The following is a 26162-nucleotide window of genomic DNA, read 5'->3' as shown; positions in this document are numbered from 1 at the left end:
TTTTAGTCACCTTACTTAAGGAAGGATATACTAGCTTTGGAAGGGGTACAGAGACGATTCACTAGGCTGATTCCAGAAATGAGGGGGTTACCTTATGATGATAGATTGAGTAGACTGGGTCTTTACTCCTTGGAGTTCAGAAGGATGAGGGGTGATCTTATAGAAACATTTAAAATCATGAAAGGGATGGACAAGATAGAGGCAGAGAGCTTGTTTCCACTGGTAGGGGAGACTAGAACTAGGGGGCACAGCCTCAAAATACGGAGGAGCCAATTTAAAACCGAGTTGAGAAAGAATTTCTTCTCCCAGAGGGTTGTGAATCTGTGGAATTCTCTGCCCAAGGAAGCAGTTGAGGCTAGCTCATTGAATGTTTTCAAGTCAAAGATAGATAGATTTTTAACCAATAAGGGAATTAAGGGTTACGGGAAGAGGGCGATTAAGTGGAGCTGAGTCCACGACCAGATCAGCCATGATCGTATTGAATGGCGGAGCAGGCTCGAGGGGCTAGATGGCCTACTCCTGTTCCTAATTCTTATGTTCTTATGTTCTTATGTTCAGTCCTGTTGGACACTTCATCATGGAATCATCATCAAAAAATGACACCGCTCAGAAGGAGGCCAGACGGCTTGTGCAGGCTCTTTGAAAGAGCTATCCAATTTGCCCCACTTCTCTGCTCTTGCCCCATAACCCTGAAGATTTTTCCCCATCAAGTATTTATCCAATTCCCTTTTGAATTTTACTATTGAATCTGCTTCCACCGCCCTTTTAGGCAGTATTTTCCAGATCATAACAACTCGCTGTTTAAAAATATGATTCTTTATGTCACCTCTGGTTGTTGTGACAATCACATTAAATCTGTTTCCTCTGGTTACCAACCCTTCTGCTACTGGAAACAGTTTCTCCTTATTTACTCCATCAGAACCCTTGGCGATTTTGAACACCTCTATTAAATCTCACCTTAACCCTCTCTGGTCTAAGGAAAACAATCCCCACTTCTCCAGTCTCTCCGCATAACTGAAGTCCCTCATCCCTGGGACCAGTCTCATAAATCTCTTCTGCACCTTCTCTAAGGCCTTGACATCCTTCCTGATGTGTGCTACCCAGAATTGGATGCAATACTCCAGCTGAGGCCTAACCAGTGATCTATAAAGTTTTAAAATAACCTCTTTGCTTTTGCATTCTATTCCTATAGCAGAGCTGATTAGTCAGCTCTCCCTGTCAGCCTCGCACCTTATTTAGCCCCATTCATTCAATCCCAAAACTGCACTCTGAATGGGATATTACTCAACACCAATCAGTCGTTTCAATAGAGAGGCTCACCACTGTTTAAATTGTCATTTCAGCTGAGTTGATCCACAGACTATTCCAGGACAAGCTGATCAGAACAACCAGCATGTACTGACCTGGTTTCAGTTTCCAGGGTTTGAGCCTTTTGTTAAGAATGCAATAAAGGTACAAACTGAGTACTGTTTAACTGAACAGTAGCAGTAACTGAACAGTAACAGTAACCAACCTTGGCTCTGCTTTATTACGGCCAAAATGCCTGACTCTCAAAATTGCTGGCCTTTTACACCAGAGCAGTACCATATGCGTGCTGCTCAGTGGCCTCCAACAATGACACCATCTGGTGGCTACAACAGCATGTACATACATGACAATACCCTCCTCTGAGATCTTATCACAGTCTTTCACAGGTTGAGACGGTCCGGTGCTTTACGCTCCAGGGTTGACCGTCTCAGTTCGATTCCGGCCTTGGGTGAATGTGCGGAGTTTGTTGTGGCTGGTGGCTGGATGGCTGACTTGTTGGGGGTGGCAGTGGCCATGTCAGGAATTGCAAGTCCATTTTTATTGAACAAGTCTGTGATGGGAATTCTGGGTTCACTGATGACCCTTGAGTCCACTGAAGGCTGCTGGTAGGTTGGTTGGTCATCGACGGTTTCGTTGTCCAACTGCTCTGGCTCATCTGTGTGTCTCAGCTTTGTTTGATCCATGTGTTTCCTGCAAGTTTGTCCATTCTTGAACTTAATAACAAATACTCTGTTGCCCTTCTTGGCCATGACCGTACCAGTGATCCATTTTGGATCCTGACCATAATTCAACACATATACATTAACAGAAATCTTGCATGACACAGTTGCGCGATCGTGGTACCCTTTTGACTCTGTCTTCTGTATTCAACATGATTACTTAAATCCAGGTGTACAAGAGATAACTTGGTCTTAAGACCTCTTTTCATCATGAGTTCAGTTATGTCTTTAGATGCTCTGATAATGACTCCACGAGGCAATGTGTTGTACTTGAACTGTAGTGACCTTAGTCCTTTATTGATAACTCCAGAGTGAGGATCACACCTGATGGCCTGCCTTTTATACTAGGCCAAGCACACCTGTACAGGTAACCTACAAGTCTCCCACTGCGGTGCCCTCTGGTGGCACACTTTGTAACAGTGCAAGCAGTAACCATGTAGGATACATGACATCACTCTCCTCCAAGCCTTTAGTGCAAAGCACCTCTGCATTGACTGTGTTCTGGGCTTAGCTCTATCTGGTTGACCCTTGGCGGGTCGTATCTATCTTGGGTGAGTGGTTGGTGTTTCATTGGCAGTAGAGTGCTGGTGGTTTCTGTTTGTGTGTGTCCCTGACCACTCCATTCTCTCCACCCGCACATATAGATTATGCTGGAGGCTCATTACATTCATATCCATTCAAGTCCAGGAAAAAAAAGTTTGCATTACATTTGTGGTTCAGTTGTGACGTAAGTACATTCGATTGGTGAGATGCATTATTGATACGTACTGGGGATCGGTAACTGGTGTGTAAGGACAAGCTAGTTCCAGAACTGCTGGAGAGTGTCCAGGCAGTCTGGTGGCGGCGCGGTGCCCAGTGCCTTGGGTCACCACCGACCTCGCCTTCGCCTCAGGCCACCGCCGACCTCTCCCCCTGCCTTGGGCCACTGCTGACCTCTCCCCCCACCTCGGGCCACCACCGACCTCTCCCCCCGCCTCGGGCCACTGCCGACCTCTCCCCCACCTCGGGCCACCACCGACCTCTCCCCCCGCCTCGGGCCACTGCCGACCTCTCCCCCCGCCTCGGGCCACTGCCGACCTCTCCCCCACCTCGGGCCACCACCGACCTCTCCCCCCGCCTCGGGCCACCACCGACCTCTCCCCCCGCCTCGGGCCACTGCCGACCTCTCCCCCTGCCTTGGGCCACCACCGACCTCTCCCCCCACCTCGGGCCACCACCGACCTCTCCCCCCGCCTCGGGCCACCACCGACCTCTCCCCCCGCCTCGGGCCACTGCCGACCTCTCCCCCTGCCATGGGCCACTGCCGACCTCTTCCCCCCACCTCGGGCCACCACCGACCTCTCCCCCCCGCCTCGGGCCACTGCCGACCTCTCCCCCACCTCGGGCCACCACCGACCTCTCCCCCCGCCTCGGGCCACTGCCGACCTCTCCCCCACCTCGGGCCACCACCGACCTCTCCCCCCGCCTCGGGCCACTGCCGACCTCTCCCCCACCTCGGGCCACCACCGACCTCTCCCCCACCTCGGGCCACTGCCGACCTCTCCCCCACCTCGGGCCACCACCGACCTCTCCCCCCGCCTCGGGCCACTGCTGACCTCTCCCCCACCTCGGGCCACCACCGACCTCTCCCCCACCTCGGGCCACTGCCGACCTCTCCCCCACCTCGGGCCACCGACCAACCTCTCCCCCCACCTCGGGCCACTGCCGACCTCTCCCCCCGCCTCGGGCCACTGCCGACCTCTCCCCCACCTTGGGCCACCACCGACCTCTCCCCCCACCTCGGGCCACCATCGACCTCTCCCCCACCTTGGGCCACCACCGACCTCTTCCCCCACCTCGGGCCACTGTCAACCTCTCCCCCTGCCTTGGGCCACCACCGACCTCTTCCCCTGCCTCGGGGCCACCACCGACCTCTCCCCCACCTTGGGCCACCACCGACCTCTTCCCCCACCTCGGGCCACTGTCAACCTCTCCCCCCGCCTCGGGCCACTGCCGACCTCTCCCCCTGCCATGGGCCACTGCCGACCTCTTCCCCCCACCTCGGGCCACCACCGACCTCTCCCCCCCGCCTCGGGCCACTGCCGAGCTCTCCCCCACCTCGGGCCACCACCGACCTCTCCCCCACCTCGGGCCACCAACGACCTCTCCCCCCGCCTCGGGCCACCACCGACCTCTCCCCCCTGCCATGGGCCACTGCCGACCTCTCCCCCACCTCGGGCCACCACCGACCTCTCCCCCACCTCGGGCCACCAACGACCTCTCCCCCCGCCTCGGGCCACTGCTGACCTCTCCCCCACCTCGGGCCACCACCGACCGACCTCTCCCCCCACCTCGGGCCACCACCGACCTCTCCCCCACCTCGGGCCACTGTCAACCTCTCCCCCTGCCTTGGGCCACCACCGACCTCTTCCCCTGCCTCGGGGCCACCACCGACCTCTTCCCCCACCTCGGGCCACTGTCAACCTCTCCCCCTGCCTTGGGCCACCACCGACCTCTCCCCCCGCCTCGGGCCACCACCGACCTCTCCCCCATCTCGGGCCACCACCGACCTCTCTCCCCACCTCGGGCCACCACCGACCTCTCCCCCCGCCTCGGGCCACTGCCGACCTCTCCCCCACCTCGGGCCACCACCGACCTCTTCCCCCACCTCGGGCCACTGTCAACCTCTTCCCCTGCCTTGGGCCACCACCGACCTCTCCCCCTGCCTCAGGCCACCACCGACCTCTCCCCCCACCTCGGGCCACCACCGACCTCTCCCCCCGCCTCGGGCCACCACCGACCTCTCCCCCCACCTCGGGCCACCACCGACCTCTCCCCCCACCTCGGGCCACCACCGACCTCTCCCCCCACCTCGGGCCACCACCGACCTCTCCCCCCGCCTCGGGCCACCACCGACCTCTCCCCCCACCTCGGGCCACCACCGACCTCTCCCCCCGCCTCGGGCCACTGCCGACCTCTCCCCCACCTCGGGCCACCACCGACCTCTTCCCCCACCTCGGGCCACTGTCAACCTCTTCCCCTGCCTTGGGCCACCACCGACCTCTCCCCCTGCCTCGGGCCACCACCGACCTCTCCCCCTGCCTTGGGCCACCACCGACCTCTCCCTCTGCCTCGGGCCACTGCCGACCTCACCCTCACCTCGGGCCACTGCTGACCTCACCCCAGCTTCGGGCCACTGCCGACCTCACCCTCACCTCGGGCCACAGTCGACCTCTCCCCCTGCCTCGGGCCACCACCGACCTCTCCCCTGCCTCGGGCCACCACCGACCTCTCCCCCTGCCTCGGGCCACCACCGACCTCTCCCCCCACCTTGGGCCGACCCCCAGCCACCGCTCGGCCGCCCGAACCCCCCTCCCCTACCTACCTACCTTGGCCCAGGCGTTTCCGGACTCGGGATGTCAGAAAGATGTTCTGAAGTCCGAAAATACATGAACATGGGCTTGGGCATTTCCCGATTTGGGACGTCATAAAGATGTTCCGAAGTTTGGAAATGCACAGAATCCAGATCATCCTAGGTCCCGAGGCTTCTGGATTCTCGACACTGTACCTTTAATACGTTTCCATGTGGTACAGACCCAGAGAACAGGGTGCATGGGTGATGGGCAATGATAGGGTGGTTTGCTTTCTCCATGCCCCCATCTCTGTACTCCAATGTCCTTCTGAAATGGCGCTTCTGTTTCTTGGGTTTGGTGCTGTAGAGCTGGGCACTCAGGTCATCGGTGGTGCCCGATACCATTGATCAGGACCCACTGATGCTGGGCTGGTGCCAAGGAGAAAGGGAAGCTGGTTGCAGCTGGTGGGGGAGGCTTTAAATGGAGCTGAATCCAATTCCAGCTGGGCTCTATGTGTTGTTGGAGCCTAGGTTTTTCAACAAGTCCTTGCCCGAGAGAAAGGAGATGAACCAGTTCCATTAATCTTTCTTGTGTACTTGCATCTGTCTGGACAAAAATTACAAAGTGCTGCAGTACAGAGGGACCTGGGGGTCCTTGTGCATGAAACACAAAAAGTTAGTATGCAGGTACAGCAAGTAATCAGGAAGGCAAATGGTATGTTGGCCTTTATTGCAAAGGGGATGGAGTATAAAAGCAGAGAAGTCTTGCTAAAATTGTGTAGGATATTGGTGAGGCCACACCTCGAGTACTGCGTGCAGTTTTGGTCTCCATATTTAAGGAAGAATATACTTGCATTGGAGGCTGTTCAGAGAAGGTTCACTAGGTTGATTCCGGAGATGAGGGGGTTGACTTATGAAGATAGGTTGAGTAGGTTGGGCCTATACTCATTTGAGTTCAGAAGAATGAGAGGTGATCTTATCGAAACATATAAGATAATGAGGGGGCTCGACAAGGTCGATGCAGCGAGGATATTTCCACTCATAGGGAAACTAAAACTACGGGGCATATTCTCAGAATAAGGGGCCTCCCATTTAAAACTGAGATGAGGAGGAATTTCTTCTCTCAGTGGGTTGTAAATCTGTGGAATTCGCTGCCTCAGAGAGCTGTGGAGGCTGGGTCATTGAATAGATTTAAGGCGGAGATAGACAGATTTTTGAGCGATAAACAAATAAAGGGTTATGGGGAGCGGGCAGGGAAGCGGAGCTGAATCCATGATCAGATCAGCCATGATCTTATTAAACGGCAGAGCAGGCACGAGGGGCAAAATGGTCTACTCCTGCTCCTATTTCGTATGTTCTTATTCTGTTCTGAGGCTGAACAAGACTGTTCCCAACCTCGGTGTCATATTGGACCCTGAAATGAGATTCCGGCCACATATTTGCAACATACCTAAAACCGCCTATCTCCACCTCCGTAACATTGTCCATCTTCGCCTGCCTCAGCTGATCTGTTGCTGAAACTCTCCTCCATGCCTTTGTTACCTCTAGACTTGACTACTCCAAAGCACTCCTGGCTGGCCTCCCACATTCTACACTACGTAAACTTGATGTCATCCAAAACACAGCAGCCCATGTCCTAACTCACACCAAGTCACGATCACCCATCACCCCTGTGCTCGCTGACCTACATTGGCTCCCAGTTAAGTAATGCCTCGACTTCAAAATTCTCAATCTTGTTTACAAATCTCTCCATGGCTTCGCCCCTCCCTATCTTTGTAATCACCTTCAGCCTCACAACCCCCCAAGATATCTGCGCTCCTCCAATTCTGCCCTCTTGGGCATCCCTGATTATAACTGCTCAACCATCGCTGGCCGTGCCTTCAGCTGCCTAGGTCCTAAGCTCTATAACTCCCTCCCTAAACCTCTCTGCCTCTCTACCTCTTTTTCCTCCTTTTAGACACTCCTTAAATCCTACCTCTTTGATCAAGCTTTTGGTCATCTGCCAAAATTTCTTCTTATCTGGCTCGGTGTCAAATTAATCTTTTTCTTTAAACACTCCTGTGAAGTGCCTTGGGACGTTTTACTACATTAAAGGTGCTATATAAATACAAGTTGTTGTTGTTGTTGTTGTAGCAGGGGGCACATGTCTGCTTGGGACTTCAGATGGGGCCCAGTAAACATTTGTGAGCATTCCCCATCCTCCAGACTATGCTGAACAATGCCATGGGAGATGTAGCAATGATAAGTAGTTGTCTACATTTACAAAGTAGGGAGTGAGCACCAGACTCAAGTGCTGGGAGGAGCCGGTCAGTGAGGGATCTGAGAGTGGGGCTCAGTAAACATCAGTAACCAGACTCCTTGCCACAGACTACTAAGTGAACCATGGGAACTCTACCAAATTCTGTAAGTGGTTTTCCTTAGGTGTTTTCAAAGCACCCCCACTTTACAATAGTTCGAGAGCTGGGAGTGATTACTGTACTGAACAGATGAATGAGTCACGACGAATACCTTGGTCTCAAGTGGCAATGCTTTTATTAAAGTAAAAGCACACACCTGCACCCAGTAAAACCACAGACATCCTGGTATGTAAAACAAACAAATGCAGTACAATACACAGTTTGGCCCATCTAAACGGGCCCCTAACACGAAGTACTCACATTTAAAAACCTCCCCTGAAAACCCCTAAGAATTTGGTTGGGAGAACGCCCTCATTCCGTGGCTGTGATCTTAAAAATTGTGTGCAGAGATGATGCTCACTGATTCGCTGGTTTACTTGCTGCTTCTTCTGATGAAAAGGTGTCTCTTCTGGTTTCTTCTCTCCATCCCTTACGGAGGGTTGGATTCTTGTGGAGGTGAAGCAGCTAGGCAAGAGAGAGAGCTGTTTCCATGTGGCCTTTTATACTCACATACTGTCTGCCTCTTTCAGCCCTAATAAAGTTTTGAGGTTTTCTGTGGGTGTGTCTTTTTGGCTCAATAAAGTTTTCTTCCTTTGTTTCGAGGTTTCCTATATTTCCAGTGATGGGTTTCGCTTCTGAGCGCTCTGGGCTTAATGGCTTTCTATTGTTCTGGTATCTCATCCATTTAATGGCTCGATTACTGATCAGTTCACTTGACGAGTTCACATTGCTTAACAAGTGGACTCTCCATTAGCTCATCACCTGTGATGAATTGCCTTATCTTGGCCATTGTCTTCCCAGACCCCCTGCCCCTCATTCCAAGTCCAACATGGAAGAAGTACCTGGGCCCCTCCCACAAACGGCTTCCAGCTTTTGTTTTACAGTGAGAAATTAAAATGCAAGTTCCAGATAACCAAAAAATCCTTGGGGATTAAAACGCAATGTCCAGATCCTTGGGGAGTCGATCCTTAAATAACAAAATTAATTATTTCACCCAATTGTGTATCAATATTACTGTATCTTTTAAACTGTTCATATTGCTCGTTATGACTTTCACAAATGATGATACAAGATAAACAGGTTATGACAAACCTTTCAAAGTTCACAATCTTCCGTCTTATCTGCTGGTTGATAATGTGATGTTTCCATTGTTTGTGTTCTTTTCACAAAGCAAAGCTGTTCAGATCTTCTAGCCAGCAGCATTCAATCCTAGATAGATCAGCCAGCTAAACTCCAGGGAGTACCTTCCTAATCCATGCAACCTGTCCTCATTTTAGACCCAGTATTATTCTGGTGAATCTGTACGGCATGCCCTCCAAGGCCAGTTTATCCTTCCAAAGCTGCAGTGCCCAGAACGGAATGCAATTACTCCAGATGGGGTCTGACCAAGGCTCTGTCCAACCGAAGCATAGCTTCCTCCCTATTGTATTCCAATCCCCTTGAGATAAAGGCCAACATTCCATCAGCCTTCTTGATTGTTTTTGTACCTGTCCACGAGTTTTTAACAATTTGTAAGAACATAAGAAATAGGAGCACGTGTAGGCCACCTGGCCCCTCGAGCCTGCTCGGCCATTTAATAAGATCATGGACTCCGCTCCACTTCCCTGCCTGCTCCCCATAACCCTTTACTCCTTTATTGTTCAAAAATCTGCCTATCCCCGCCTTAAATATATTCAATGACCCAGCCTCCAAAGCTCTCTGGGGCAGAGAATAACATAGATTTACAACCCTCTGAGAGAAGAAATTCCTCCTCATCTCAGTTTTAAATGATTGGACCCTTATTTTGAGTCTATGTGTCGGAAATTTAACAGAGAATCTGATTTGCATAATTGCCACAGTGTAATGTTGGTTACTCTGCTTATTCTGCCCAAAACCATCCATTGGATGAACAGCAAATTGGCTCCCAAATGTCAGGGGTCCGATTTTATGACCTAATCCTGCCAACAGTGAGACACTGTGCCACTTAGGCAGCCTTGGAAAATTTTAGCTTATTTCTTAATAAACTTGCAGTTAATCTTCTAGTAAGAGTACCGTCACACTTCAAGGGCACAGAAAGTAGTGACAAACTAAGTCTTACCCGGCACCTGTTGCCACTATAAATACCAATCAAAATAGAATAAAACCTCAAATATAGTTTATATACACACACTTCGCACCTTAACAGCCTTATGAGCCCAACAGAAGAAGCAATCACCATTGACTTCTACCTCCCACACCAGTGATTACATAGAATTTACAGCACAGAAACAGGCCATTCCGTAGCATAGTGCTTATGTTACTGAACTAATAATTCAATTGCCTGGATGAATTATCAGTAGTTCAAATCCCACCATGGCAGCTAGGCAATTTGAATGCAATTAATGAAATAAATCTGGAATAAAAAGCTAGTATCAGTAATGGTGACCATGAAATTATCGGATTGTTGTAAAAACCCATCTGGTTCACTAATGTCCTTTAGGGAATTAAATCTGCTGTCCTTACATGGTCTGATCTATATGTGACTCTACAATATAGTTGACTCTTAAATGCCCCCTGAATTGGCGGCTCACCACCACCTGCTCAAGGGCAATTAGGGATGGGCAATAAATACTGGCCTTGCCAGCGACGCCCACATCCCATGAACAAATTTTTAAAACTGGTCTATGCTGGTGTTTATGCTCCACATGTGGCTCCTCCCACCCTTCTTCACCTCACCCTATCTGTTTCTGCATTGATAGCCCAGGACCATAACCACTGGGTTGCTGTATTCTACACAACATAAACACAAAGGTCTCTCTGCAGTGTTTGCATGGCTTGTGATGCACAGAAACAGACCATTCGGCCCAGCCAGTCCATGTCGGCGGTTTATGCTCCACTCAAGCCTCTTCCCATCTTCCTCATCTAACTCTATCAACTTAACCTTCTATTCCCTTCTCCCTCATATGCTTATCTAGCCTCCCCTTAAATGCATCTATACTATTTGTCTCAACCACTCCCTGTGGTAGAGTGTTCCACATTCTCACCACACTCTGGATAAAGAAGTTTCTCCCAAATTCCCTATTTGATTTCTTGGTGAGTATCTTATTTTGCTCTTACCCACAAGTGGAAACACTCTGTGCCTACTCTATCAAAACCTTTCATTATTATAAAGACCTCTATTAGATCACCTCTCAACCTTCTCTTTTCAAGAGAAAAGAGACCCAGCTTGTTCATTCTTTCCTGATATGTATACACTCGCATTTCTGGTATCAACCATCTAAATCTTTATTACACCCTCTCCAGTGCCTTTATATCCTTTTTATAATAAGGCAACCAGAACTGTACATAGTATTCCAAATGTGGTCTAACCAAGGTTCGATACAAGTTTAGCATAACTTCTCTACTTTTCAATTCTATCCCTCTAGAAATAAACCCTAGTGCTTGGTTTGCTTTTTCCATGGCCTTGTTAACCTATGTCGCAACATTTAGTGATTTGTGTATTTGTACTCCCAGATCCCTTTCCTGCTCTACACCATTTAGATTCTTATTTTCCAAGTTATATGTGACCTCCTTATTTTTCTTACCAGAATGTAATAACTCACACTTATCTGTGTGTTTTTTTTATTCATTCATGGGATGTGCACTTTGCTGGCAAGGCCAGCATTTATTGCCCATCCCTAATTGCCCTTGAGAAGGTGGTGGTGAGCAGCCTTTCTTGAAACACTGCAGTCCATATGGTGAAGTAATCCCATAATGCTGTTAGGGAGGGCGTTCCAGGATTTTGACTCAGCGACGATGAAGGAACAGCAATATATTTACAAGTCAGGATGGTATGTGACTTGGAGGTGATGATGTTCACTGCTGCCCTTGTCCTTCTAGGTGGTAGAGGTGCTGTTAAGGAGGCCTTGGTGATTTTCTGCAGTGCATCTTGTACATGGAAAACGCTGCAGCTCTGGTGCACCGGTGGTAGATGGAGTGAATATTTAAGGTGATGGATGGTGTGCCATTCAAGCAGGCTGCTTTGTTCTCGATGGTGTCAAGCTTGTTGGAACTGCACTCATCCAGACAAATGGGGAGTATTCCTTCATACCTGGTTTTGTCGCCACAGTATGTATGTGACTGGTCTAGTTAAGTTTCTGGTCAATAGTGACTCCCAGGCTGTTGATGGGGGCGGGGGGTGGAATTCAGCATGGTAATGCCGTTGATGGTCAAGGGGCGGTGGTTCGACTCTCTTGTTGGAGTTAGTCATTGCCTGGCACTTGCATGGCGCAAATGCTATTTACCACTTATCAGCCCAAGCCTGAATGTTGTCCAAGTCTTGCTGCATGTAGACATAGATTGCTTCATTATATGAGGAGTTGTGAATGGAACTGAACACTGTGCAATCTTCTGCAAACATTCCCACTTCTGACCTTATGATGGAGGGAAGGTAATTGATGAAGCAGCTGAAGATGGTTGAGCCCTGAGGAACTCCTGCAATGTCCTGGGGCTGGGATGATTGACTGCCAACAACCACAACTATCTTCCTTTGTGCTAGGTATGACTCGAGACAGTGGAGAGTTTTCTCCCTGATTCCCATTGACTTCAATTTGACTTGGTCAAATGCTGCCTTGATGTCAAGGGCAGTCTCCCTCACTTCACCTCTGGAATTTGATGTTTGGACCAAGGCTGTAATGAGGTTTGGAGCTGAGTGGTCCTGGGGGAACCCAAAGTAAGTATTGGTGAACAGGTCATTAGTGAGTAAGTACCACTTGATAGCACTGTTGGTGACAACGTCCATCACTTAGCTGATGATTGAGTGTAGAGTGATGGGATGGTAATTGGCCTGATTAGATTTTTCCTACTTTTTTGTGAATAGGACATAACTGGGCAGTTTTTCACATTGTCGGGTAGTTGCCAGTGTTGTAGTTGTATTGGAACAGCTTGTCTAGCGACATGGCTAGTTCTGGAGCACAAGTCTTCAGCACGACAGCCGGGATGTTGTCGGGGCCCATAACCAGCCTTTTCTTGATATCATATGGAGTGAATCGAATTGGCTGAATACTGTCTTCTGTAATGGTGGAGACCTCGCCATCATTATCTTCTACGCTCCTCATTGAACCAGGGTTGCTCCCATGGCTTGATGGTAATGATCGCGTGAGGGATATGCCAAGCTATATGTGGTTATAAATTGTGGTGGAATACAATTTGGCTGCAGCTGATGGCCCACAGCACCTCATGGATGCACAGTTTTGAGCTGTTAGATCTGCTCTGAATTTATCCGATTTAGCACGGTGGTCGTGCCATACAGCAAGATGACAGGTCACCCCAGTGAACACACAGGATTTTGTCTCCATAAAGACGGTGCGGTGGTCACGGTTACCAATACTGTCATGGTCAGGTGCATCTGCGACAGGTGGATTGGTGAGGATAAGGTGAAGTAGTTTTTTCCCTTGTGTTGGGTTCTCTCACCACTTGCTGCAGGCCTAGTCTGGCAGTTAATCTACTGCATTACCCTTGTCTATTCTCTCTGTTACCTCTTCAAAGAATTCAATGAGGTTGGTTTAGCAAGATTTTCACTTTTGAAATCCATGTTGACTAATCGTCATTATACTTTTGGTTTCTATATGTTTTTTCTATTTTCTCCTTTAGTCGGGATTCCATTATTTTTCCTACCACCGATGCTAAACTGACTGGTCTACAGTTCCCTAGACATGTTCTTTCTCACTACTTAAATATAGGTATAATGTTAGCTATCCATCAGTCCTCTGGCACTAGACCTTCTTCTAACAAAATATTAAATATGTGTAATAATGCCTCTGCTATCTCTTCTCTAGATTCCTTTAAAGTGTCCGGATGCAATCCACCCGGACTGGGGTTTTACCCTCTTTGAGTTTCATTAGTTTATTTAATATTTCTCCTCTTTTTTTTTAATGCATTAATTTCTAATCTCTTCATCAAATGTTATGTCTACATAATCTGACTCCCTGGTAAATGCAGAAGCAAAGTAATTATTTAATATTTCTGCTATTTAGCTATTGCTGCCTGTGATTTTATCCTGTCCATCCCTTCGTGGCTGTATTCCTAACCCGACTTCCCTTTTTTTATTTATGAGCCTGTGGAATATTTTACTATTTTGTTTGATGTTCCTTGATAATTTGATTTCATAGTTCCTCTTTGCCATACTATTTTTTTGACCTCTCCAAATCTCTTATATTCTCCCTTGTCATGCTCTCCTCTGCTGTGTATGCCTCTTTCCTTATCCTCAATTTTTCCCTTACATCTTTATTCATCCATGGTGTCTAAATGCCGATATAAAATAGAGAAACTGGGGATCCTGAGCTGTTCAAGTAGGTTAGTGTTGCACAGATTTTGAGAGAATTTGGTTTTCTATTTGTGTTTTCAGTTTAATTTAGCCTTATTTATCTCCATGTATTGGTTGTTTTTGCTGGGTAATTCATCATTCATGATGAGGATGAGCAATTATTTGGTTTTGTGATAGTGCTGCATTATTTAGATGAGGAAGTCAGGTTTGTGAGTAGCTAACAAATGCAGATGGAACAAAACGCGAGATAGTTTGTCTTGCTACTACACTGGCATCCAAACAACCAGCCACAATTACAGACATGCCAAAGAAGACATATCTTTGCTGGCTTTGCTTCACAAGAGCAGCTATCACAGAGTTCTAACATCTGCTTCTGTAGCTCACTTGAGGCCTCAACCATTCCATCTTGTCTACCTAGTTTAAAGCTGTGCCAGGAAGTCTGTGTTTATTCATTTGTTTATGCAATATAAAGACAAAAGATGCTGGAAAACACTCAGCGGATCAGGCAGTATCTGAAAGAGAAACAGAGTTAATGGCCTTGATAGTAACCCTTACCACGGGCGAGAGAAGGTTGGGGTGGTGTTAAAAATGAAAATACGGGGAATGTGACCCCCAACATGCCGTGTACACATCTGCCATTTTCACAATGACGGGTTTCATAATGTCCAAATGTTCAGCCATAGAGAGGCGTGACACTTCATTAACATAATGGTTCAGATTTTGTGGTCAGCGTCGAAGGGTTAGTGCTCGCCATTCACTATGCTGACAGCTTCCCACAGAATCTTTGTGGGATTTTGAGCAGAGACTTGCTGTCACCCTGCATCTGATTTGGCACGGAGCCCTCTACAGGAGATCTGTGGCGTGTGTGAGCAGAGCAAACAACAACGTGGTTCTGCAACCAATCAGATTGTACAATCCTCACTGAGACACGCAGGGAGAATTTTAACATGGGTGAGTGCATGATTTTAGATGCGGCTGAGGGTGAAATCCTGGAAAATGTGAGCTCATTGGGAAGCCGGCTCCAATCCACCAACATCTGCATTTCACTCTAGCTCATTAGGCTGCGTGCATGCAATCTCCTAGGGAGATGCGGGTTGGCAATTTCAATAAGCCAAAAGGTGATACAACGAGAGCCACAGAGCAACTCGCAATATCGTGGAGAAAACCATTGGAGTGCTGAAGCAGCACTTTAGATGCCTGGACCACTCAGGAGGCGAGCAGGGGACAAGAGTCTGACAATCCACCTCACCAGAGAGAGAAAGAGGAGGACAAGGAAGCGGATGCTGACATCAACCCAGACAATCACCCTGGGCTGATGTCAGCATCAGCCCAGGGTGATTGCTGACATCAGCCCACCCCCCTGTAGACTGCATGAAAGGGCCTGTGATGGCATGATAGCTGCAAGAGCCTTACATCAGGAGCTCATCAATGATTGCTTTGCCTGAAAGAATGTTGGTGTTATTTACAAGGCTGACACACTGCTGGGTGTGCAGGTGATACATCAATGGTGGGCATCACCTTGGTGACAGTTAAAGTTTGAGTTGATTGAAGTTAAGTGTAATTATACCCTTTGATAAGGAATCACCAGCGTATAATGGTGCAGCTATCTGAGCCAATGCGCTACAAGGCTTTGTTAACTAAAAAACATTTAAACCGAACATTTGTCTGAAATCATCAGTATTTCTATACAAACCAACCCTTCTTTGCCCCCCCCCCCGCCCCGCTTCTCATCCCCATCTCTACCCCTTCCCCTTCCCCTCCTGACTCCAAGCCACCTGGCCAAGGAGCTCCTCAGGCTTCATTGGGTGGGCGAGGGGTGGGGGTGACGGCCGAAATGCTGCTTGGATGGATACGGGAGAGGAAGGTCCCAAGGTAGGAATGTGCTTCGAGCCAGAAGCAAGATGTTGCTGCTAGCTCTCTTGTAGTTGGCAATAGGGGTGCAGCATCTTGGGATGCAGTGCCGTGCTCTGGGACCACTCGGAGCCCTCTGCCACCAGTGTTCCTGGCTACCAGCTCTAGGGCCTCCTCCATCCCTTCCATGTTATATCTTATTTTTTTGGACACAAACTCGGTACCAACTATGTTCTTGGTGCTTAGTAGGCTTTTTGCTGCTGAATCTCCCTCGTGCCTCCCACAACAGCCAGACACGCACACACCACAGCTACACACACGCTTTTAGTGCCTCTGAGCTCCCTCTCTCTGTCTCCTCTTCTGCGCATATCATGATGACCCTTGACCTCCTGAATCGCGGGAATCGAGCGTTGCCATGCTGTTGCTAAGGACGGCGACAGTTTACGGTAGAAGGTCAAAAAAATGTAACGCTACCGCCCATTTCATATCTCGCACGGTAACGCCCATTTTAAAAAATGGAAACTAGGTGCTTAGAGAATGGGCAAGAAGCCGGCGATATGAAAAACCTTTTTTACTGCTCATGCCAGAAATATCGCCCATTTTTGGCTTTTCCGCAGTAATTAGGCTGTTAAATACCCCATTAAAAGTTAGACCCAAAGGGATAAGTGGGGTTTTAACAATGTATTGACTGCTGAACAAAGGTTATGACCCTGAAAAATGAATTTTAATTTAGTGCAGTGTCAAATTTATCCATTTTAATTAAAACATTTTTTTTAAGAGGCTTTTAAAAAAAAATGTAAAATATCTTTTTAAAGTTTGTTCATTTTTATTTCTGATTTGCTCTTTCCCCATGTGGGAGCCCCTATTTTTATTTTACTCCCTCTAATCTTTTTAAGAAGTTAGAATTTTAAGAGCTTACCCATTTCTTGGTTCATTGTCAGTGAGAATTCTGTATTTTAATTGGCTGCTTAGACAGCTTGTTGACCTCACAGCAGCTTGTACTATGGGATTCCCAATATACTTCGTTGATGTGATATCTTCAGAGAGCACACAACTTATAAGATGGCTGCAGGTTCCGGAAACTTCCGACCTGCTGGTCAGGTGACTTGCTCTTTATTAAACAGCACTAGCTGCAGTAACACAGGCATCCACAGTGTGGAGCTACAGACTTTACAGTTGATTTGAATTATACGTCAGAAAACCCGAACTTCTCAACACAGAGATCGTGAGATTTTTGTGCAAAGCTTACTTCAGGGCTAGTGGCAAACGCCTTTGCTTTGCTGCTGACCGCAAATTTCGAGCCAATAAAGCTGATTATGTTATTTAAGCTGCAACTTTCTGACATCAAGGGCCTGATACATTGAGTAACAGCAATTCCTATAAGAGCTTCAGTTCATAAACCAAGCAATATTTCTCATCCCAGTCATTCCCTTGGTAAAGCTCCATCCTCATGCCCTCAAGTCCAAGTAGTGCAAACTTGAGTGTACCTGGCACACAAGTGGCTTAGCCATTCATCGCCAGATCTGGCTTGACCACATCAAGTTTTACCAGGCCTTAGACTCCTCTACTAAAACTATCCACTACTCTCAGATCATCCTGAAGAGCAAGGATAAGCTCATGCTCCTTTTCTCTATGACCAATTGGCTCCTTAAACCACCCTCCCCTGCTCCCTGTATAATTATGTCTAACAATTGTGCGATGCTCGTTGATTTTTGGGTGCTGAAAATTGTTGTTACTTTGCCTACGTGTTGATTTCTTTAGTACTTTGGAAGTTCTTTCAGGACTTTTGCTCCTAGTTGTACTCAAGTTTATTCAAAATACTACTTTGCATTGGAGAAGGATTCTCCCATAGGAACACTATGTAAGCTATGAGCAGTTGGATGAGGATATGGAAGAGGCTAGATTGGAGGTTCTTAAAGTCAGGTATCACAGAAACTGACTACTCTATGTGCTCATACCCACTCACCAATCTCTGCAGTGCAAGAAGAACCTACTTAGACTTTTCTTACTGTCGGTGCCTCCGAAGGCTGAGCTTCCCCCCAGAGGTAACTGGGAAAATATATCAACTGCTGGGTAAAGACCTGTAGCCCAGTTCCACCAGGAGAACAGCATTGCTTGTACCAGTAAAGTCACTACTGCCTTTGTGACTGGATCATTCCAGGAAACAGCTGTTGATCTTTACCACATTAGCCAGGCATGCTCATTACTGCACCCAAGGTCACTGATGCTTCATTCAGGAGGGTTACATCATTCATATGCCTCCTAATGTAAGCAGACAAACGAGAAGGAGCTATCCAATTCTACAGAGTGGCAAAGTTCCCACAGGTGCAACTGGAGGAACGCATGTAACGCTAAAACCCCTATAATGACAACCCCCTCCATCTGTCAAAAACCTTATCCTGCACATCAATGCCAGATGCCCTGGAAGCTGCCATGACATTTCCAACGTGCAACAATCCACCATCCCACCTCTCATGACTCAGAGCCATGTATTCGGATGATTGTTGGCGATCAGGACTATCTTCCGCAGTTGTGGCTGATGACACCAGTGAAGCTTGCATGGACGGAGGGGGGAAATGGATACAATGAGGCTCCTGTAAGTATCAAGAAACAGATGGGAATTGTCATTTTAGGTGCCTGGTTAAATGTGGTGGAGCCCTACCATGCAGCCCAGTGGGAGTACAAGAATCATTTTAGCTTGCTGTGTTCTGCATATTATGACAGTGAAGGCAGGCTTGCTTCTTCAGGAATGATAGTGAAGGGACCTCCCTCTCCACAGCAGGAGCTGGTTGCACAGCACAGCCAGTAGCTCAAGAAAGGGGGAGGAGTGGAATTGCTAGCCCAGTCCTTTCAATAAATAAAGCTTGACTCATCAGTAAAAGTTACTTCACACCACCTTAACCATTCACGCCCTCCACTGTTGCTGCAGTGTGTACCAGGTGCAAGATGCACTACTCGCCAAGGCTTCTTCAACAGCACTTCCCAAAAACGCGAAGGTTAAGGGCAGCAGGCGCATGGGAACACCACCACCTCCAAGTTCCCCTCCAAATCACACACCATCCTGACTTGGAAATATATCGCCATTCCTTAGCTACCCTCATGAGGCTCTAGAACCTCTTCTGGCGCTCTGGAAGTTCTTGGGGTGGTGGAGGTTGCACTGACTGCTTCTGCCACCTAATCCATATAGTCCGCTCAACGCTCTTATGGGGCTTACTAACCTCTATGCCCAACAGTCTTACTATTTTGGTGTGAGTCCTACCAAAATGACATTCACGGATGTATTTGAGAATCCTCAAGGCTCCTTGGTCATTTTGGCAGGAGTCAGGGCCAAAAGAGCAAGACTGGACTGAGGTTGGAGCAGAGGAAGGCGATGTTATGGAGGTAGAAGTCGGAAGTCTTTGTGATGGAGAAGATATGGGATCAGAACTTCCAATTTTAATAGGATGCAATGGATATGAGTAGCCTGGTACAGCATGAGACAGTGGCCAGGGAGCGGATGGAGTGGGTAACAAAGTTATGAAGTTTGTGGTGGAGCTGAAGACGATGGCTTCATTCTCCTTAATGCTTAGCAGATGGAAGTAAGACTCATCCAAAACTGGGGCCTGGATTTCCCTCCCATTAGTAGGTTAGTGTGGAGGGGGAAAACCGCCACTAACCCACTATTATTTCCTTTCAGGATCCTCATTGCCATACTGAAATACTGCTCCTGCTAGGGTTACCACTGGGATGGAGGGAAATACAGTTGTGATGTAGTTTCTCCATTCCCAAAGTCCGGGGAGCAGGAGATAGGAGTCCAGGGATTGCCTCACCCCTCAATGACAGAGCCTCTGACCATCACGCCTTTACACCCGAGAGTATTCTCCCTAAACTCCTTTGCCTTGCTACCCGTCTCCCCATCTTCAAAGCTTCCTTAAATCTACTTCTTTCACATCTCTTCAGTCACCTTCCATTACTACTCTAATACTCAGAGTTCACTGGGGACTTTTATTAAATGAAAGGCACTATATAAATGTAAGTTACTGATATTGATGTTGAATTAGTGGTTGGACATTTACAATGAAACTACCCAGTAGCAACTAGTGATCAGGAATTCAAGAACTCATCAAATCCTATGTTTAATTACAGTAGTTTCCATAGGGGAATCCATGATCCGCTGCTCCCAGTGGAGGGTGGTGGTTGCAGATACCGCTCACAAAATCATGTTTGCAATTTCCTGGGATGCACTGTCCATGCAAGTGCAGTTCCGCACTGGGAGCGATGGATTGTAGAATCACCCCTACTGAAGCTGCTATAATTAACTGCTGAGGAATTTGACAAGCTCTTGACTTATTGATTACCAACATTTGCTGAATGTACTAATAATATAGCAACATGGGACCTGAAGTGCCTGGAGCTGGAGAAGGTGGAGAGCAGGCCCATCACCCACAATTTAAGATGAAGCCAGGTTTGTTTTATTAATTCATTCTCGGGATATGGGCGTCACTAGCAATGCAGGCGTTTATTGGCAATCCCTGGAGATAATGGGCAATAAACTTTGTTTGGTCAGAAGTTAAACAGAATGCTCTCTCTTTAACATCTGACCTAATTTCTGAAGCTGATATGAGTTCTATTGAAGCACTTAAAAAGATCCCTGAGCTTGCCAAGAATAACGTAATTTAATCTGGAGTGGATTAATTACTTTATTTGAATTACTTATGGCTCCCTTAGGCCTGAAGAACAATGTATTTACTTTTTCTTTGATCTGGGAAGTGCCTCTGAGACCCTGATTGGGCTGTAGGACACTCAGCGTTCCGTTGGCCAATCACTGGATGAATGCTTCTGATGTGCCCTTACAAGTGTGGGCTGCCCATTCTTACAGATGTTAATGATACCAGTTCCACAATTAAGAACATAAGAAATAGGAACAGGAGTAGGCCATACGGTCCCTCGTGCTTGCTCTACCATTCAATAAGATCATGGTTGATCTGATCATGGACTCAGCTCCACTTCCCTGCCCAGTCCCCATAACCCCTTATCCCATTATCATTTAAGAAACTGTCTATTTCAGTCTTAAATTTATTCAATATCCCAGCTTCCACAGCTCTCTGAGGCAGCGAATTCCACAGATTTACAACCCTCTGAGAAAAGAAATTTCTCCTCATCTCTGTTTTTAATGGGCGGCCCCTTATTCTAACATCATGCCCTCTAGTTCTAGTCTCCCCCTACAGTGGAAACATCCTCTCTGCATCCATCTTATCATGCCCCCTCATAATCTTATACGTTTCAATAAGATCACCTCTCATTCTTCTGAATTCCAATGAGTAGAGGCCCAATCTACTCAACCTTTTCTTATATGTCAACCCCCTCATCTCCAGAATCTACCTAGTGAACCTAGTTTCCTGCTTTTTGTCTGCCTCCTTTGTTAAATAGGGGCGTTACTTTTGCAGTTTTCCAATCTGCTGGGACCTCCCCAGAATCCAGGGAATTTTCGTAAATTACAACCAATGCATCCACAATCCCTGCCGTTACTTCTCTTAAGACCCTAGGATGCAAGTCATCAGGTCCAGGGGATTTATCTGCCTTTAGTCCCATTATCTTACTGAGTCATCATCATAGGCAGTCCCTCAGAATCGAGGAAGACTTGCTTCCACTCCTAAAGGTGAGTCCTTTGGTGGCGAGAGTCCAATGCGACAGCCACAGACCTTGTCACAGGTGGAACAGACATTCGTCGGGGGAAGGGGGGAGTGGATGGGACTGATTTGCCGCATGCTCCTTCCACTGCCTGCGCCTGACCTCGCAGCGTTGAGATTCGAAGAGCTCAACACCCTCCCGGATGCACTTTCTCCATCTAGGGCGGTCTTCGGTCAGGGACTCCCAGGTGTCAGTGGTGATGTCGCAGTACTACCTCCTTAGTGATTGTGATTGGGCAGGATCTGTGCCCTTCACTGTGGGCAGACAGGACTTTCATTCCACTATACTTCCATCAGAAAAGCAGGACTCCTGGAATTACGGCCTTATTATCTTTTATTTAGTATTTTTTTAGCTTTTTCTGGGAACTCTGTCTAATGGCTTTATTCCTTAAACAGGGCTTTCTATCTGGACCAATCAAATTTGCCTCCGAATTCATCCAAAGCTGCAGCAATAGATAAGGTAATTAAGATAAACTTGAGAATCTTTATATTTAAATACATATAGATATTACTTATTCACTGAATGATAGGATTGTTTTAATTTCTAACAAGTTTTTTTTTTTAAGTAGATCCTAATATTGTCAAGCTTTTATAAGAAAATAGCTTTAATTTCCTTGCACAGTCCAGAAAATTGTATACAGTTGTCGCACTGAATAACTTTTGTTCTTCATCAGCTTCTTTTGTCAACTTTTTGTTCCTGAGCTACCTAAAGGAAAAGTATTGACTTTAGTATTGTCTGCCTTCTGCCTGCAGCTTATGCGACCCCTCAATGCATTAGATGAACTTCATCGATTGATGGAATCCTTTATCAGGTCAAAACGTACAGCAGCCTGTGCTTATACAGCCTGTAGTGCCTCTGGCATTGGATTGTTGTCAGTCTCTTCTGAACTCTGCAATCGTTTGGGTGCCTGCCATATCATGATATGCAATAGTGGAGTTCACCGGTATGGGAGCCTATATCTTTTACATTCATATTATAAACTGTGTTGTTAAAATCATCTTTTTCTGAAACATGAGATTTAAATGGACATTTCCCCATTCAAAAAAATGAACTGAATTTCTTCATTTGTTATGTCAGTAAATCAGCATTGGAAGCTCGCCAGTGTCGGTGCGACAAATCCCGTGTAACCAGCATTGAAAAAGGGTGGTAGCTAGATCGATGGAACCTTGTCAGGCAGGGGAGGAAAACTAGCCATGGAACCTATCCCGCTGGCTTTCTTCTGCTTCCTAACACCATTTCCATGATTTCCTGCCAGAAGGAATGTCGGTCGTATAATGCGTCCAACAAATACATGTGGGTGTATTAGAATAGGACGCAAATGATGGAATAATGCGCTACAGGGTATTTCCTATCATTTGAACCTTTACAATTCTGGTACATTCCTGGAACCCAGCATTGTTCTTGGCTGCAGGTGTTCAAAGAGTGGTGCCACATTTGAAAGGGATGCTTTGACTTCTTTGCAGGTTGATTTCTATAGTCATAGCAACAGATTTAAAAGTTAAATCTTTTTTTAAATTTTAATTTTCAGCCAACACCACCAGCCATGCTGCACTGCATTGAATTTCTGTTCCCCCCCCTTGAGTCGGATATCCAAGCAGGGTTGTAAATGCCCGAGTACCTGTCCTGGGGTAGGAATAGGAGTGCAGGCTAGAGTCAGGCAAAAGTCTGTCCCCACCAAAAAACCTGCCACCGTTACGGCTGAAAAGCAAACTTGACCATAATATGTTTGTCATACCTTTTTTTATTTACGGTGCGAGAAGAGCTATTAAAGTCGTGCATTAATTTTGTCAATAATTACATTACATGCAATGAAGTGACGAAGTGTTTGTGCTGGTGATTATAACAGGTGGAGTAAATTATACTGGGCTGAAATTGGTGAAGGCCCCCTGCCCGCCCAAGTCCGCCCAAAGTACCGCCAATGGCCGCCGAGGTACCTGACGGAACTTTGGGCGGGGTTTTCGTCAGAGGTCCTTGAAAGGGCGGCAAAAGAGGGACTTATGCCGCCAATCTGGGTGGCAGCGGGCGGGAGCTCCCAATCTCGGTGGCAAAGGCGCTTGCCGCCCAAGTGCCGCCGAGGATGGAATTGGGCCCCCTGAGGGTCGAAGACCTGAAAAGGAAAATCATCACCAAAAAAACCCGTTGGAATATCTTCAGGAGACCCCATCCAGGTAAGTCGCTGTAAAGAAAAAAATTTAAAGATATTTACTAACCTTTTTTTTCAGCTCTTCGTACTCACCGTCGGGGATAGAACAGCCTCCAGACAGCGGTCCTTCCCCGTTCTGGCGCCGACTCCTGACCGTTTCAATATGGCATCTTGGCGGGTGGGAGGTCAGTTGCACCACTTGGCCATCCGCTGACATCAGCAGGCAGTTCTCCCCTCCTGCCGGCTCCACACCAAATGGATAGTGGCATTGGGCGCAACTTCAAGAGGAATGTTGGCGGCATTGGCAGTAAAGCCATCAATTTTGGGCCCATAGAGTGCTCTGAAATGTTGGCATCATCCAAGGTACTGGGAGCTCTAGCTGTATCTTGGCAGTTGGCAGTAGGAATAGAAGAGGAACATTTGTTAGGATGCCATCAGAGTTTTATCTGGCAGTATAATGTGGGGCTGTTAATGTACCTCAAGCGCTAAGTACAATGGCACACAAATTGGGTGCCCTCTCAGATGAAGTGAGGCCAACTTATTCACATAATTTAGTGGAACTCCAGCCACACGTTTCAAAAGCTCATGAGTGAGTGATTGAGTGAGTGAGTGAACAGCTGCTGACTACCCATTGTGCACCAGGCCCTTTCCTAGAAGAGCGGAATGTGGACCAGGCCAAGGAGGCAAGAGGCAGGGAAGATTGGGGAGGGGCACAGTGAAGTAAATGAAGTTGGTAAAGAGACCCAGTTTGTCTCTTTACTTGAATAGTAATGAAAACAGTCATTGCTTCAGGTTCAATACCTTTTATTTCTTCCTTCAGCATGTAAAGCAATGTACAAGTGGAGTAGATTCACAGAGTACAATAGATGTAAGCATGCATCCTAACATTGTATTAAACTTTGAAACACACAATGTCTGTTTTTATATAATTCTGTGCCTGTTGTGAACTCGAATCTGCCTCTTTTCCCTTGATTGTTTTCCTTCTGTCACCTGACTTAACATGGCCTCTCTGCTCCAGTACATTTCCATTTCAGCCAGCCTAGCCCAACGACTAAGCTTCATGGCATGCAACATGTCTCTTATCTCATCTGCTCCCAACTCTTAATTGGCCTGCTTTTCTGTGTGAACAAGGGAATCTTACTTCTTATACCGTTTGCAGATGTGTGTCCAATCTAGTTTCCAGGCAACTATCCAAGAAGCTCTACTTTAGCAAGGTTTCTTAAGGTCTAGGTACAATGAGGGAGAAATTTGGTCGTGCCCCAGTTGGGCTGGTGTCCCGGGTGGAGCGTTCATTTTTCCTCGGCAAATGGGTTGCATCTGCCGCCGCAAAGTTCATCAGCTGGACCCGGAGTTTGGAACGGGCTGCTAAGGGAGACGTTGCACGCCTGTTTTAGGGTGGCTGAGCAAGGGAAAATCCTGAGCTGAACATTTTGTACCCCTGATTTCTAACAGCAGAGAGCAGCAAACCATGCCATTCTGGAGACTCTAGCTGATTTGTACCAGAGGGCACTTCCAGATCTGTCTAGGCATCTGAAGCGCATCTTCAGCATGCCAATGGCCTATTCACTCACACATCTGGTGGTGATATGGCATTTATTGTAGTGCTATTGGGCTTCATTGGTCAGGTTTCTGATGGGTGTCATGAACCAAATTTGAGGTGGGTATCCCTTGTCTTCTCGCAGCCACCCCTTAAGCCTGCTTGCAGGTCCAAAATAATCAGGGAGCTTGGACAGTCGCAGGACAAAAGCATCATGTCAGCTGCCTGGGAATCTTGTGCACGCAAAGATCTTTCTGTAGTTTCACACGAGCTGCACATTGATGGAGTGGAAGCCCTTGTGGTTGACGAATATTCCTGGCTTATCTGTCGGTGCCCTGATTGCCATGTGTATACCTGTGGGAAGCAAGCCAGAGATTCAAACCATGAGCGCCCGCTCATTCTGACTGGCATCATCACAGATGAGTTTCACATAATTGGCGGCCCTGGCAAAGAAGCTGTCAGTCATCCGTCTTATGAATTTGTGGGCCGCTGACTGAGAGATCCTGAATATGTCTCCGGTACAGCCCTGGAAGGATCCAGAGACTAAAAAGTTGAGGCCACTGGTAAAACATAGCTACCAGGTCCAGCAGCAGCAGGTCTTCTTCTAGGAGAGGGCAGATTCCTGCCACTAGCTGATGCAACAACCTGAGCCTCCTGAGAAACTGCTGTTCAGACATGTCAAGGAAACTGAGCCTCTACCTGTAAGAAAGAAGAAAGAAAGACTTGCATTTATAGAGCACCTTCCACGACCACCGGACATCTCAAAGCACTTTACAGTCAATGAAGTACTTTTGGAGTGTAGTCACTGTTGTAATGTATTGTAGATCTTATTTCACGGGTAGCGCCTCCTGTGAGCTGCACCCCTCTGCTGGTCCCCTCTCTGCAGCTCCCCTCTCTGGTGTGCATGCTGTTGGTGCTGCTGCTGGTGCTATTGCTCCTACTGCT

The 26162-nt window shown here is 47.5% G+C and overlaps 1 protein-coding gene across 1 annotated transcript in view; it reads left to right on the top strand.

Moving 5' to 3' along the window:
• The window catches only part of prex2 (phosphatidylinositol-3,4,5-trisphosphate-dependent Rac exchange factor 2), a 910511-nt gene that overhangs the window by 768002 nt on the left and 116347 nt on the right, over positions 1-26162 (top strand). The window contains exons 36-37 of the mRNA XM_070891336.1: positions 21933-21996; positions 22290-22480. Of these exons, the coding sequence (XP_070747437.1) occupies positions 21933-21996; positions 22290-22480 (255 nt within the window). The remainder of the gene's footprint in view (positions 1-21932; positions 21997-22289; positions 22481-26162) is intronic.

Source organism: Pristiophorus japonicus, chromosome 1 (genome assembly GCF_044704955.1).
Source record: "Pristiophorus japonicus isolate sPriJap1 chromosome 1, sPriJap1.hap1, whole genome shotgun sequence".
NCBI lineage: Eukaryota > Metazoa > Chordata > Chondrichthyes > Pristiophoridae > Pristiophorus > Pristiophorus japonicus.
This window is presented reverse-complemented; position numbering and strand designations above follow the sequence as displayed.